Genomic DNA, 16,185 nt, shown 5'->3' with positions numbered 1-16,185 from the left:
TAAAACAAATTGAGAATGATGATGATGTTTGTTTGTTTGTTTGTTTTTTTGCTGTGTGGTTGGATGAATTGATGAATTGTTTGTTGAAAAAAAATTTGTGTTGTGATTGAGTCAGATTTGTTTTTTTTTAAATTTTACTTTTCGGATAGAAATGTCAATGTTGAATTTTGATGATGATTAGAAAGACAAATTCATTTGATAAGTAGAAATTGTTGTTGTTGTTGTTTGACAACAATTTTTTTTTTTCATTCAATTCTATGGTTATTCTCTGCAACATTGATTGATTGATTGATTCTATTCGTTCATTTTCATTTGTTTGTAGTGTCCAAATGTGAATCATTAGCAGCAATATAATCAAGAGATATTCATTGATTGAAATGGGCATATATATTTAGTTTTAGGCATGTGAATAAACTATACAGATAATCTATATGTGTGCGCGTATATACTATACATGAAAAATATTTAACAAAAAAAAGAAGAAAAAAATTTTCGTATACTTTGAAATTGAGAAATGAAGCTATTGACTTTGCGTGTTTGTCTGTTGGTTGTATCAGTCTGTTTTTCATTCACAAAAATAGTAATAAAGGAAAAAAACAAAAAAAAATTCTATGATCATACAGAAAAAAAAACATAACAATTAAAATAATTTACAAAATTTTTTTTTGATTGATTTAAAATTGATTTATAGCAGTAGTGTAGTAGTGGGTGTAATGGTGTGTATGTTTGTTTGATGCCTATATGAATTGATATGGAAGCCCAATCTCGATTGGTCTGACAAACAAAATTGTCATTTATTGAATGATGATGATGATGATGATCAATCAAATGCTTGAATCGATCAATCAATCAATCAACAAATATATGATGTGATCTTATTTCAAGTTTTGCTGCTTAACCATTTATTTTGACTTGTTGATTTAGTCGGGGATTATTTTCAAGAAAAAAAAACATTTCATTTTCAATGGACATTCACATGGAATATTCTGATGGTGGACCGAAAAAAACGTATTTTTCTGTGTATGTGTGTGTGTGTGTGTGTGTGTGTGTGTGACGTGTACGTAATTGTCAATTGATTGATGAAATGATGATGATGATGATCATGTCGAGGCTAATGAGATTCCAAGTAGAAGAAGAAATGAATTAAAGTGACACGAGATTTGACATGGGAAAAATAATAAGAAAAAACACATACTAGAGAGAGATATTACGAGCGAGAAAAAAACTGTTTGTGTGTGAGTGTATAGTGTGTTATTTTCTGACTGCTCAGTAAGAAAAAAAAGTGATGATAATATTCAATAATAATTAATAATAATAATAATAATGATTAATATACAAAAGAAAGTGGATGTTTTCTCAATGATTTTTTGTTGTAGTTGTTGTTGTTGTTTTTGATGCTTGATGTTCAATGATGATGATGCGGATGATAAAATAATGATACGAAGACAAGAGATTTTTTTGAGGTTTGTTTGTTTGTTTGATTTCGGTATCATCAACATTTTTCTAACAATGACAACGATCGAACAACAATGAAACAAAGCAATATCGGTTATCCAGTTTGTTTTACAAAGTTTGGTGTATGTGCGTGTGTGTGTGTGTGTGTTCCAAAGAAGAATATAGAGATCCAAAATCAAAATGATTGTGTGTGAGTGAATGAGTGAAAGATAAACAGAAGAAGAAAAAAACGAATGAAAAAAAAATTTATTAATAATTAGTAATCAACAAAAAAAAAGTAAAGTAAAGAAGCTCGTTCGTACATTGTGTCTAATGTTCATTGTGTAGGTGTGTGTGTATAAAATGGTTTCTTGGATTTTTTTTTCATCAGCTACAGATTAATTAGCTGTCGATATTGTTGTTGTTGTCGTTGTCGTCGTAGTCGTCGTTGTTGTTGTTGTTGTTGTTGGATTTACATACAAGTGAACAAAATTGACATTTGATTGAAATGACGAATTTTTTTTTTATTTTGAATCAAACAAAAATAGCAACACACAATGTTGAATTTTGACAGACAGAACCTGGATATAACAAACTAAACACAATCTGGGCAGATGGTAAAAAAGAATTTAGTGGAAATGCTGAAAAAACCGAATATTATAACATCTTGACATGTCAAAATGTCAACATTTTCTTTTTTTCGATGAATTTATGAAATCTTTAATTAATTCGATCCGGTTGTTGCTTTTGTTGTTGTTGGTTGATGTTGTTGTCAATCGTCATTTGTCAATCGTGGTAGTCGTCGTCATCATCATTGTCGATAATGTTGATGGGACATGTTTTTGTTTTCATTTCATGGATTTTGTCGTTGTTGTTGCATCATCAGAATTTTCAAACAAACGAAAAAAAAAATTGGTTAATAATGACGATGATGATGATAGTGTGCACAGGTGATGATGACAATTTTTTGAAAAAAAAATTTGAAGATAGAGAGAGCAAAAGAGAAACAAATGAAAAAACATATGATTTTTTTTTCTTCTGTTCATTGAGTGTGTGTGTTTTTGATGTTGTTGTTGTTGATTGACAAACAAAAACAAACGTAATCGATCAACATATATCAAATAGTGATGATGATGATGATGATGATGAAAATGAGGTGTCATTTAATGATAAAATAATGGCGATAATAATAATAAAGATGACGATGATGATGAGGAAAAGAGAGAGAGATGTATCACGGACTATTTACACCATGCGGACTGTATCCCATTGCAACCTAAATCATCATCAAATATGATGAATAAAATTGAAATTTGAAACCAAAAACCAAAAAAAAAATTGATTAATTAATGATTCAATCATTTTTCAAAAATCAATAAATCAATCAATCAAATAAAAACAACCTACCTGAGCCGAACTATAGTCACCATTTAGTGACCAACCGTCTTGTGATGAACTAGGCGGTGGTGGTGGACTCATAATGGAGGAGTTTTGTGATGAAGGCGTTAGGCCATAAGGAGAATTGCCGGCAGCAGCTACCATTATACAACATAAATATACACATGAAAAAGAAAAAAAAAGACAGACAGATTGTGAGAAATGATGAAAATGAATGATGAATCACGAAATATAAATTTCATAAATCATAATTAATTGATCGAAAAAAAACGCGGCCAAACATTTGGTTGAAGAAACGAAAAACAAAAAAAAAAAAAATTTAACACGCGCGCAGCTGGGTATATTCTCTCTCTCACTCCTCTTTTTCTTTTTTTTTTTGGCGGAACTCGAACAAACAAACAAACAAAATGCTTTTACAGAAAAATAAAACAAATTCATCATCATCATCATCAATGGTCAATGTGTATGATGATGAAGGAAGAGGAGTGTTGTTATTAGGGTCATCTACAAAGGTTGAAGGTTTCCTTGTGTCAATCATTATCATCATCATCATCATAGGAATTAAGAAAAAAAAATTCTGAATAATAATAATTCATTCGGGGCAAAAAAAAGCGCATGCTGTGTTGTTGTTTTTATATAAATGAGAATGCGCTGTATATATCTGTATCTCTGTGCATGATGATGTTAGTCGTTTTTTTTTTGGATAATGAGAGAACTGGACCTATATTGTGTTTATGTGAGTTGTGTCCACAAGCATCATCATCATCATCACAACATACAGACAGACATACCAGGGTTACATAGCACAACACATGCGTTAATGCCATTTGGTATGTGTGTATTTTTGCCTGCTTTTTTTTGCTGTTTGCTTTCAAAATTCATCCACACAATTTTTACAAACAACCGAATGTGACAGGGGAAATGCCAACCAACCAACCAACCAAAAAAAAAAAAAAAAAAAAAAAAAAAAAACTTTGCAAATAATCCAACGGATGGACCAAACATTGACAATGTCCATTAGATGGAGATAGTAGTTGTGCAAGTGTCGTCCATATCTATCCAGTTTTATTTATATTCCTTATTTCATATTTGTTGATGGACGCGAAACAAATAAATAAGAAATTTGTTATGAGCATCATCATCATCGTCATCGTCATCAAAATTGAAGCGCTTGCGCCTTAATTTGATAGAGAAAAAAATGTTCCAAATTTCCTGTTTGGGTACACAGAGAGTAACGGAACTAAACCAAACCAAACCAGAAAAAAATGTTTCCATCATAAGCCGCCTTAGAATGACATGGACACGCACATATATTGTATATTGAAGATATATAACACGCAAACACACCGTGATCGGCGCACATCAAAACGAAAAAAAAAAATTTTTTTGACAAACTCAGAGAAATATTCTCGAAAGAAAAGGATAGAGAATCATATACACACATACTCAGAATAAAGAATTTCTATTTCTTTCTTCACTCTATGATCATTGTGATTATGAGTGAATGAATTGTTGTATTATATATTTGTGTGTTGGAATGATGAATACACGGGAGCGTCAAACAATTTATAGAGCCGTGTTTTTAATTTTTTTTCCTCTCGTTTTTTGATGGCATTTCATGATTCAAACGCAAACACAATCATAGAAATGTGTACCATTGAAATGGAAAGACAGACAGACAGACATATATAACCATAGGATCCGTCGTCGTTGTTCTATGACTGACATATATGGAGTGAATGAAACACAATCGGGCAGGAATGATGAGCCAAAAAGAAAGTTCGTCTAATGGAATGTTACGAATATACAAGAAAACCAGAAAAAAAACAGAATATATACCTCCTCTCTCTATATATGAATGTGCTAGGGTTTGATATATATAAAAAAATTCTGGGTGTTTTTTTTTCTTCACTCCTGTGTTATTATTCTGATGATATTGTAACCGATGTTGGTTGTCGATGATGATGATGATGATGATGACGACAATATAATACGTATGACGCCCGAAATTCTTTCTATTTTTTTTCTTTGGTTATTCTCTAACCCGAATACGCCTGGATATACGGTATTTGATGTGTGTGTTATATATGTGTTGGCCTGTCCTGTTTGATGTGTGTGTGTTTGTGTGATGCATTTCTTTTCATTTTGTGCCTGATCCATTATGAAAATAAGCACCGTCAGCCAATTCAAATTAAGCATTTTCTGGTGTTTTTTTTGTTTTGTTTCAACATCACTGCTGTTCAATTGAAATGGGCGCGATCATCATTTTTTTTTTTGGATTTTTTGGTTGGCTGCTTTTTGATATACAAATACACACACACACACAACGAATACAATGAGACAGAGAACATACCTGCTTTTTTGGCAGCATACAGATTTGCTTCTTCTTGCGCTTTACCGATATTCTTTTTATAACGAATTCGTTTATTACCAAACCAATTGGATACCTGTGAATGTGTGAAGAGAAAAAATTTCGAAATTAATTTACAATTTGAATAAACAAAAAATGAAGCTCATATACCTGTGATACTGTTATGGAACACTTTCGGGCCAATTCTTCTTTGGCTTCTTCGCTGGGATACGGATTTGATAGATGTGAATAGAAATATTCATTTAGAATTTCTGTTGCTTGTTTAGAAAAATTTCTTCGTTTTCTCCTGTATTCCGTGAGCGTTGAAAAAATCCATCATTAAAAGAAAAAGAAAAGAAAAAACAATTAGTTTCATGGATATAATGAAAGTAAAAAAACAATCAAGTTAAACTGGATCATCTCATCATTGAATATTGGCTTTGCTCTGGATATACACACATTACATAGAGAATAAACGAACCAAACTAGAAGAAATAAGCACAGCAGAAATGTAAAGAGAGGAAAAGAAAAAAAGTATCATCAATCATTTAACTGGCGTTTTTTTTTCTCTCGGGTTCCTCGGTTTCTGGCTCAAATCAGCCAATGTTGTTGTTGTTGGTGTGTGTGTGTTGTGTATGTTTTAGCATCATCAATGTTTGTTTGTTTGTTTTGTTTTGATGTTGATGTTGTTGATATTGTCACATTTTTTTTCATTGAGAAGGTCAATTCACAATGTTGACATTTAACACACACATATATATGAGTAGATAACATTGACATTGAGAAAACATACTCATCATTGAGAAATAATTTTTTTTTTTTTGACAAATTTAATAGACACACACATTCATGCAATCCATCAATTTATTAATTAATCATCAATCGATCCAAGTTGGTTGATAATAATAACAACAAGGAGGCGTGGTATGGTGGTAAAAATAATAATAAAAAGTGAGGTGTCGCCCACACACACACACACACACATGATGATGTATGATCCATATTTAGAGACAAATGATGAGATCAAACAATGCGAAAAAAGAAAAACCGAAACAAATATTAAACGGATATTATCATCATCATAACAAGGAGAAGAGAAAAAAAGATGGATCGATAGGAACTTGACGTAATACATTTTTTTAAATACACACACACACACACAGCAAATATATGATTACGATAAACGAAAGATGAACATTATTTTAACCAGTTGGTTATAGTCTTTCTCTCTATCCGTGTTCATGAATGTTAGAGAGAGAGAGAGAGAGAGAGAGAGAGAGCCATAAATCAAAATAGACAATTAGCCTAATCCTCTCGATTTCTTTCTCTCGCTCTCGGGTGAAATAACACAGAAAAATGAATGAATGGTAATAAAACGTGGTGTATGGGAACAAAACAAAAAAAAACAGTGAAAGTGACTGAAAGAGCGAGATGAACATTGAAAATGAAAATCAAAATGGATGGATGAATGGGAGGATAAACACCGGCACACACACAAAAAAAACGAAACGAAACGAAACCAAAATCAAGCAGTCAATACAATAGAATAATGTACCCCCACCGCCTTCCTCTCCAAAAGAAAAACCATAGTTCCTACACAGCTAATTAAAATGCGATTAATTTATTTATTAATTATGGGCATAGTTTTTTCCTCTGTTTTTGTTGTTTATTGCTGTTTTTTTTTGGTGAGATTTACTTACTCTCCCTACCTCCTCTCAAAAAGAAAAAAAAATTCATCAACAACAACAACAGGAATATTCAATAGTTGTTTAATTACAATCCACCAATATTGTTGTTGAAGAGGTTTTTTTATCATGCATTTGAGTTGTGTTTGGTTTTTCCTTTGAAATTTTTTTTTCCGTTCATATTTTCTAAATGATTATTTTGTTACAAAGTAGCCATCAAATTTGTGTGTGTGTGCGTTTCACATGATTCGTGATTATAAACAAAAACAACAACAACAACAAGAGAAAAACTTTCAAGTGAAATCTTGAAAATGATGTGAATTCATTGAATGATTGAGGGAAAAAACCTTTGATAATTTTTGCTTTTTCATTTTCTCGGAAAAAATCAATCATCTAGATTAGCAGCTAATAATAATAATGGATTGGAGCGATGATCATTGAAAATCAAAGTCATCAAAGGATTATTATAGCATAGTAAAAAAATGGTAGATCAATTCTTCATTCAATAGTGAATGCGATTCAAAATTTAAAAAAAAAACGAAAACGTTTCACTTTAATAATGGAACGCGGGCCATAGAATTTTTCTTCACTTTACAAATCAAATATACGGCTCACTGACCAAAAGGAATTTCATTCTCAAATGAATTCGATTAGAGAGTACACAATGTTTGTTAGTGTGTTTCATATATAATGTTTCAAAAAAAAGAAAAAGGTACCAAACAAAAACAAAAACAGGACTAAAAGGATTAGTTAACACGCGAACACACTTAATGGAATGTTGTTATTTTCGATATTTATATAAAAAAAGGTTAAATCATTCGGAAAATTCATGTACAGCGGAAACAATGAAAGAAATTTTTTTTTATTTTGCCTCTAAGGTTGGTTTTATTGTTGTTGGAATTTGAAATATGCTTCTCATCATATGATGTTTGTTTGTTTCGGTTGTTCATTCTTTCATCTCATCAAATATATGAAACTTTTCGTCTTCTTTCTTTCTTTTTTTTTTTGATTGTTATTTGATAATAATGGCAACATTGATGAGCTTTATTGTGTGTGTTATGTATACACAGCTAATAAATTTGAATAAATTTCATTTTTCCATTCTGGAACACCACCACCACCATAACAACAACGATGAGGCAGTCAACGGGCCACGGGAAAACAAATTGCTAATTTCATGGCGTTTTTGATAGGCAAAAGAAGATGAAGAATATTCATCATCATGTTTTACTTTATACATATACGATCATCGACAATTTTGATGGTAATAAAAGTTGTGTGTGTGTGTGTTCAAGTTTTTTTTTTCTTTTGATGATGATATTTTGACGATCCAAGCAAATATTTCATTTGCCTGTCATCATCATCATCATCATCATAGTGATGATCATCATTTTCATTTCAATCGATGGATGCTTTGCTGCTGCCTTTCATAAAGATAGAAAACACACATATTTCTTGTTTGATCATCTGTATTATTATTATTATTATTATCATTACTTTTCGGGATCAATGATTTTTTTTTCTGCATTCATTCATGGTAAGAAAACCTTTTTGGAATGTAAAAAATTAAATCACGGTATTATAGAGTATAAATAAGCAAAGAACACACACAAACACATTCCATTCGATAATGTGTGACAACAAAAATTGATGCTAGTGTTTTTTTTCCCCATTCATTCATTCATTCATTCATCGATGTGTATAATGGCCAATTATTCGATTTGTTCCACATATATACACACACAACAAACGACAACAGCAGCAATGAAATGTTTGAAAATTTATCTTAATTTGTTTTTTACGAAACGACAACAACAATAACAACAACAAATGCCTTTTTACAACTAAAATTAATATTTATATAGTATCGACAAGAGAAAATGTGAAAGCATTTTGTCGAAAAATATTCAAAGAATTTATTCACATTTTACAATTTGACAAAAAAAGGGTTTACATCATTCTGGCTGGCTTCAATCAAAAATGGTAATGAATATTCCAAAACAAAACAAAACAAAAAAAATCGTTATTCACCAATATACCGGGTGTTAAAAAGTAGTGTGGTAGTAGTAGGACTAGTCATACAACAAAAAAAATTTTGAATATTGTTGCAGGAATCAGAATAAAATCACTTTTTATGATGATGATGATGATTCCCAATGGTGACCAAAATGGCAATAATAAACACACAACAATGTGTGGTAATATTATTGCCATCATCAACTTTGATTCCACACACACACACAAATGTATGATACTGATTTTTGTTTCGTTTGTTGACGGTAAAAATTGGAGAGAAGTTTATAAATAAAATATAAAAAAAAATTTTTTCCTGCTCAAAGTCATCATCATACTGGATATCATGTGATGAGATGTGTGAAAAAAATGATCATCCTCATCAACCAAACGAAACATAATACACCATCCACTTGTAAATTTTATAAATTCACATCTTTCTCGAATCTCAAAAAAAAACAATAGTTGATATGAAACAAACAAAAACAAGAAAACTAAATCTTTTTTTTTCTTTGCATCTTCATTCCCTCTTCATTTGCCCCCGATGAGTATTGTATTTTTTTTTTCATTCTTTCTAAGATGAAAATGTTGTGTTTTGCATGTGGAATCGATATGATGATGATGATGGTGATCCAACTAAATCTCTTCATCCGCCATTCATTCATTCATTCATTGTTATATCACATCAGTATAGACAGCAACAACAACAATATAAAACAATAAGAAAGAAAGAAAAAAAAAATTTTAGGCCAATATGATCACACCAGGTTGCCAATCGAATAGAGAATTTTTTGTTGTTGTTGTTGTTGTTGCTAAAGACAATACCGAATTCTATTGTGAATGAGAATCCTATCCCTAAGCCACACACAGACACACACACACACACAGTTAGAAAATCCCAAATGAAAAAGGCACACAAACAAACACATAAGCTTAACTATAGCCTTAGTTAATCCCTCGATGTGTGTGTGTGTGTGTTTGTAGAGTGAGTATGGTCACAATTTTTTTTTGCCATTTTTATCATTCCATTATAAACATCATCTAGATGATTCCATAGAATATAGAGATATGATATTAGGTTTGTTGATGGAATTTTTTTTTCTATTTTTGTTCTTGTTTTTGCTGTTGGATGATGGTTTACTACTTTGATCTGCCTGGATCAAATTGGATTCGACTCATACACACATCAAAACACATAAGAACAAGGTTTCCAATTTCTTTGTATTAATAATTTGACCGAAAAAATCCTATTTCGATTCATATCCATCCATTCTAACAACTACCACCACCCTGTTGAAAAAGAGAATATCTGAACATTTGAGACGATAAACAGAAACGTATCCAGACAAAAAAAAATTGATCCAGAAATGAGAAATACAAGAAAAACTTACCTTGCATCCAGGAAACGAGACCTTAATATCATGACCGCTTCACAGGTGCTCTGTTTCAATTGGACTTGTATAGAATTGAATTTTTTATGTATTATTTGCACCATTCTTTCAATTTCTTTGGGCGTTATGGGCCGTGTTCGTGATTGTTCACGTAATAGATTCATGACGTGCGTTGTAAATTCCTGGCAAGCCTGTAGGGTAGCATTCATTCATTAAATGAAACAAAAAAAAACAGTTAAAGTCATTATGTTAATGATGTTAACAAGAAACAAAAATGAAACTACAAACCTGTTCGTATTTTTCTAATTCTTGATGATAAATAGTACGAATTTGGCCTAATTTAGCTCGATAATCAGAATGTTCAATGGCGCTTTCACCGGTCGAATGTCCAGAGGCTGCAGCTGCCGATGCATTTGCTGCCGCTGATTGGCCACCACCTCTTTCTGGTCCTGCAACACCTTCGGCAATTAACATATTATCTAGACGCATTAATTGTGGATCTGGTGGCTCTTCTTCCTGTGTATTTCGTAGACTTAGAACTAGAAAAAAAGAAGAGAAGAAAAAAAATCATCATCATTTTAATAATCAATTCAAATGATTCAATTTATTGAAAAGTGTGTGTGTGTGTGTAGCGATTGAAAATTTTGAATTTAAATCAATCAATTATTAGACTAAAACAGCTGTCCAGCAGCTACTATCACCACTACTATTCTTCTATGGCACAAGTCAAGATCAAATAGCAAAATGTAGAAAAAAAAAAGAAAACGAAAGGAAAAAATCCCGACACGTGCACTATGTGTGTGTGTGTGTGCGTGTCTTATCGGTTTTTTTTCACTATGGCCAATAATAATAATCCAAACAACACAAACGAACCAAAGAAAGAACGAGTTAACAACTCATTTCCTTTCATTTTTTCAGTTTTGATCATCATCATTTTATCAACCATGATGATCAAAACGAAGACACGTGTCTCATATACGTACAATTTTTTTTCATTCATTCATTCATTCATATGAGGTCCGGAAACGTATTGGATACGGAATTTGAATGAGTGAGAATCATCATAGAGCTTAATTCAATTGATTGTAATGATGATGATTGGATGGATAGAATGGATGAATGGGCGCACTCACACACACACACACACACACAAACACACGTTTCATTTTACGTTTTGTTTGTTTGTTTGTGATTTGGAAAAAAAAGTTTGTCATCATCGTCGTCGTTGGCGTTTCAATATTTGAAACCTCAACCCGTTCCAAAGGCAATCATGCTAATTGTGTGCGACTTTCTCATTTTGCATCTTTCACCATAATAATAATCATCATCATAGAACCAAAAAAAAACAAACTTTGAAAGATACTTGAAACCCGAGAAGAGAATCCAAGAGTTTGTTTTATTTTTTTTTTTTTTTTTTGATTATTAATATGCAAAACAAAAACGAAAGAGAAAGATCACACACTGTGAAATATTCCATTCACACAAACAATGATGATGATGATGCACGAGTTGACTTGAATTGCTCCGTTTATTTTTCATCATCATTATTATATTAAAAGGAGTAGAAAAAAAGCCGAAATTAAACGCCAAGCCGAGAGAAGATCGAACGAAAAAACAGAATCATGATGATGATCATCATCACCAGGCAATCTACATAATGGGATTACATACATATAGATCTCTGCAATGAAACAAAAGAACCAAAAAAAAAAAAAAAACTTTTTGTCTTTCATACATTGAGAAAATAAAGGATTCATTTATTATTATTATTATTAAATGAATAAAAAACCAAACTTTAAGTACTTAAATATGTCAACATCATCATATAATTCATCAACAACAAACGACGATGCAAGAGAGGATTTTCACCATCCTGATCATCATCTTATTATCGTTTGAAAAACAAAATTAACAAGATTAGAAATCATCATCATCTTTAGAAACACAGAAAGCTTCATTCATTGAAGAATTCAATTTCTTTTTTTCATAGCACAAATCGGAAATGAAACAAAAAAGTTTGTTTCAGAATGTTTATGCTGCTGTTATGTTGTCGTGAATGAATTAACGGCTAAAAATTGTAGAATATTGTAGAACTTTTTTTTATACTATTTGAAATTCTCATCAATTGAACACTATCAATCGAAATCGAAATGGAATACACACACACACTAACACACTGACAGAATGACGAGAATACAAGTTAAGTCAAGTCGTCATCAAATTTCCTTCCTTCCTTCCTTCCTGTGTATGTGTGTATGTCACAGTAACGTTGTTGTTGTTGTTGTTATTCCTGGAACAAGTCGAAAAATTTACCAAAAAAACTCATAGTGTGTGTGTGTGTGTAAGCTCTCTTGTACATGGTTCGGAATATTATCAAGAATAAAGATAGGGACAGCAGTAGAAAAAAAAAATGTAAAAATCCGACCAACAGAAATGAAATGAGAGCAGAAAAAAATGAAAATAACCAATGATGCAGCGACAATTCCGTTTCTCTATTCAAGTTTCCAGAAAAAAAATCATCGGAATGAATTTAAATTTCGAAATAGCAACGACGATTGTTGTTCATTTTTGTTTTGTCGTTGATTTTCGATACCGCTGCTGCAATTTCCTCCAACCAACCATTCTATATTCTTAGAGTTTAGTGTCACACAATTGTGAAAATTGTGAATCATGAACAGAGAAAACGAAAGCAAAAACATTCGACCGTGTGTGTGTGTGTTTGTCGATTCTGAATTTATTTTTATTTTTCTTTTTTTTTGCTTTCGTATTGAATTCATCAAAGTTTTCAAGTTTTTGTTCATCATAAATGACCGAAGAAAAAGAATAAAAAACACAGAACGAGATACAACACGATTGATCGAACCAGAACGACGATGGTGATGGCCGTGTGTTGTTGTTGAAACACACACACACACACACACACACACATAAATCAAATTAAAATAACTAAATTCAAAATTGAATCGATCAACATTTTTTATTTTTGGCTAGTTGGTTGGTTGGTTGGTTGGTTGTTGGTCCACGGTGACCATCATTCATACATATATAAAGAGTATCGTGGTCACCATCATTTTGAAACACAACGACGGCATATACGGAAATCAAATTAAAAAAATTTTTTTTTCATTCAATTCCCGATGCTTAGTTTCGAAAAAAATAAAAAGTTAACAAACCAACCGAATAAAAACAGTGTGTGTCCAAGTCCAGAGATCATTACCATGTTTGCGGCACACACAAACACACACACACACAGAGATGCAGAAATTTTTGAAAGAGCAAAAAAAAATTCTCAATTCCCAAGCGACAAAAAAAACGAACCCTTCGTCATTTTGAGATAAAATGTATGCAGTTTTTTTTTCTCATTCTTGTTTCATCAATATTATATCCAGTTGAATTCAAATGAAACTAGAGAGCAAGAGCAAAAATGGACGTCGACGACGACAACGATTTTCGACAAAATTAAATTGGGCAACGAGATAAAAAACCAGAAAAAACGAGTGACAAAACCAAAAAAAAAACATGGTACTAAACACAAAAAATCTAACCAAGTGTGTGTGTGTGTGTGTTGTTTGTGCGGGTGGCAGTAACACATCTACCAATTTGAATTTTGTCCAACACACACACACACACAGCGAGACTTTGAGTTAAATTTCCATCAAATCAACCGACAACAATAATAATAACATCGAATTCGACAACCTAATATTATTCTTGGTTTGCGTGTGTGTTGTCCATATGTGTGTGTCTCTGTGATATTTGCTCTGGTCAAATGTTAGTAGTATGTGGACCAGCAAAAGAAATCAAATCAGCCAAAAATGAAGATAAACGACCCAACGGATGGATGGATGGTTGGATGGATGTATGAAAAAAAATGAAATACAAACATGGATGGATACAAAGCACACAACACAATAATGCAAGGGCCACCAATGCAAACGTTCAATATTTTCTATCAATGTGAGACTAGATCATTTTATTGAAACACACGAAAGACAAATAAACAAAAACACGCATCATTTGCATTCTATTATTACAAACAACAAACTAGTTAGATAAATGGTGGATGGACACACGGTGACGACAGTGAACCATTATCATACACACACACACACACACACGGGCATATAGAAAGAATTTTGGAACATGAAAAAAAAATTATTCGCTCAATTTGGTATATGGACCAAATACACATAGCAAATCATCAAATGCACACACGAAATCGTTAGCCATCAAAGGAAATTATTATTATTGTGTGAAAAGAATCGCTATCCATTTCAATCATATATATTCAAATCGAACGAAACAAAAGAATCATGTTTTTGAAAGACACAATAATGATGATGATGATGAAGGGAAGGTGTAGCGGAAAAATCAATGTCAACTACCACCAACAACATCATCAATGACCATATTTTTCATAGGACGTGAATTTCATATCATTGACCATTCGCATAAAAAATGGACTAGACCAGCCAGACCAGAAACAGAGTGCGAGAGAGAGAAAGTGAAAAACACTAAAAAATTTATGATTATCATTCATAAATGTCATATCTATAACACTGATAAAATAAAATTACAGCCGAAAAAAACATGTAAATCACATATTACTCTCTCTAGTTGTTGTTGTTTGTCCAACCAAAAAAGGACATCAAGAAAAAGGACACAGGGAATATATACGATCGAATAAACATATACAATGGACACAAACACAGAGACCATACATCATGGAGGGCACATGTCCGCCGTTCAACAACAACAACCAAAAAAAAAAGGTCAAATGATGGGGACATATAACACAGAAACACACACACAGAGAGAAAACAAATGATGCAATAATCAAAGTGACATTATCCTGATCATTTACTATTCCCATTTTTATCATCAATTTTTTTCATTTTCTCTCTCTCTCTCGCGCTCTATATCTACATTTTGGTCAATAATGATGATCACATTATCAGTGGGAGATTTTTTTTCATTTTATATTTTTCCACATAGAGGTCAAATCCAAAATTTGAAAATTTACTTGATCAATTCTGGTTGCCATTATATTAACACACACAATAAAAGCAATGAATAAAAAAAAAATGAGAGACAATGAATTTGTGATCCAGAATGAATTTTTTTTTCTTTCTTGCATTTTCATCATTTCAAATCAATGATGATAATAATAATAATGTACAGTCTTTATGATGATAATAATCATCATTCGGATCACAAAATCGGATCATCATTTCGGGTTCATCACACATTCATATGTGTGCATATTTAGTTACGGCTGCAAAAAAAAGAAAAAAAAACATTGAATCGGTCCCAATGGTCCGACGGTGAACATGGCAGCAGCAGCAGGACTGAAACACCAAAATACACCTAAAACCGTAAATTAGTAATCGTTTATCGGCGAAAAAAAAAAGATAACCAGAAATAACCAGTATCAATGAATCGACAACAAAAAAAAAAACAAAACTGAAACCAAAGATACAGAAAAAAAAGAATGAATGAGATTAACACAGCAAAAAAACAAAACAAAACAAAACAAAATAACCAGAGGTGTCCACCATTCGCGTGTTACTATTATCATCATGTATGTATGTATGTATGTGTCATTATCAAATGTTTGTGAATCCTAAAATAAAACACACACACATACATACACGCCTTAATGCGATTATTGCGTGTTTCATTCATACGACAAACGTACACTATCTTTTTTATTTCACAAAATACATACATGTCACCATTTATTCACCACACACTCACACACACACTTTTGGGATTCAGCAACAGAGAGAGAGAGAAAGATGAAAAAAATGACATAAACCCAATAATCATAGTCATCATCATCATCATCATCATTTCATTGATAATAACAACAACAATAAAAAAAACAACCAAAAAAAAAAAAAAACAATAAAAA

The 16,185-nt window shown here is 31.8% G+C and overlaps 1 protein-coding gene across 1 annotated transcript in view; it reads right to left on the bottom strand.

Moving 5' to 3' along the window:
* Positions 1-2,123: 2,123 nt before the first annotated feature.
* LOC124491768 (pre-B-cell leukemia transcription factor 1) overlaps positions 2,124-16,185 on the bottom strand; it is a 41,886-nt gene continuing 27,824 nt past the window's right edge. Inside the window, exons 4-9 of the mRNA XM_075735483.1 lie at positions 10,560-10,810; positions 10,272-10,462; positions 5,354-5,489; positions 5,186-5,279; positions 2,842-2,969; positions 2,124-2,710 (exon numbers count right to left, since the gene is read on the bottom strand). Coding sequence (XP_075591598.1) covers positions 2,669-2,710; positions 2,842-2,969; positions 5,186-5,279; positions 5,354-5,489; positions 10,272-10,462; positions 10,560-10,810 — 842 coding nt within the window. The 3' untranslated portion in view covers positions 2,124-2,668. The remainder of the gene's footprint in view (positions 2,711-2,841; positions 2,970-5,185; positions 5,280-5,353; positions 5,490-10,271; positions 10,463-10,559; positions 10,811-16,185) is intronic.

Source organism: Dermatophagoides farinae, chromosome 1, assembly GCF_024713945.1.
Source record: "Dermatophagoides farinae isolate YC_2012a chromosome 1, ASM2471394v1, whole genome shotgun sequence".
NCBI classification, from domain to species: Eukaryota; Metazoa; Arthropoda; class Arachnida; order Sarcoptiformes; family Pyroglyphidae; genus Dermatophagoides; species Dermatophagoides farinae.
Note: the sequence above shows the minus strand (reverse complement) of the source record. Positions and strands in the feature narration are given on the sequence as shown.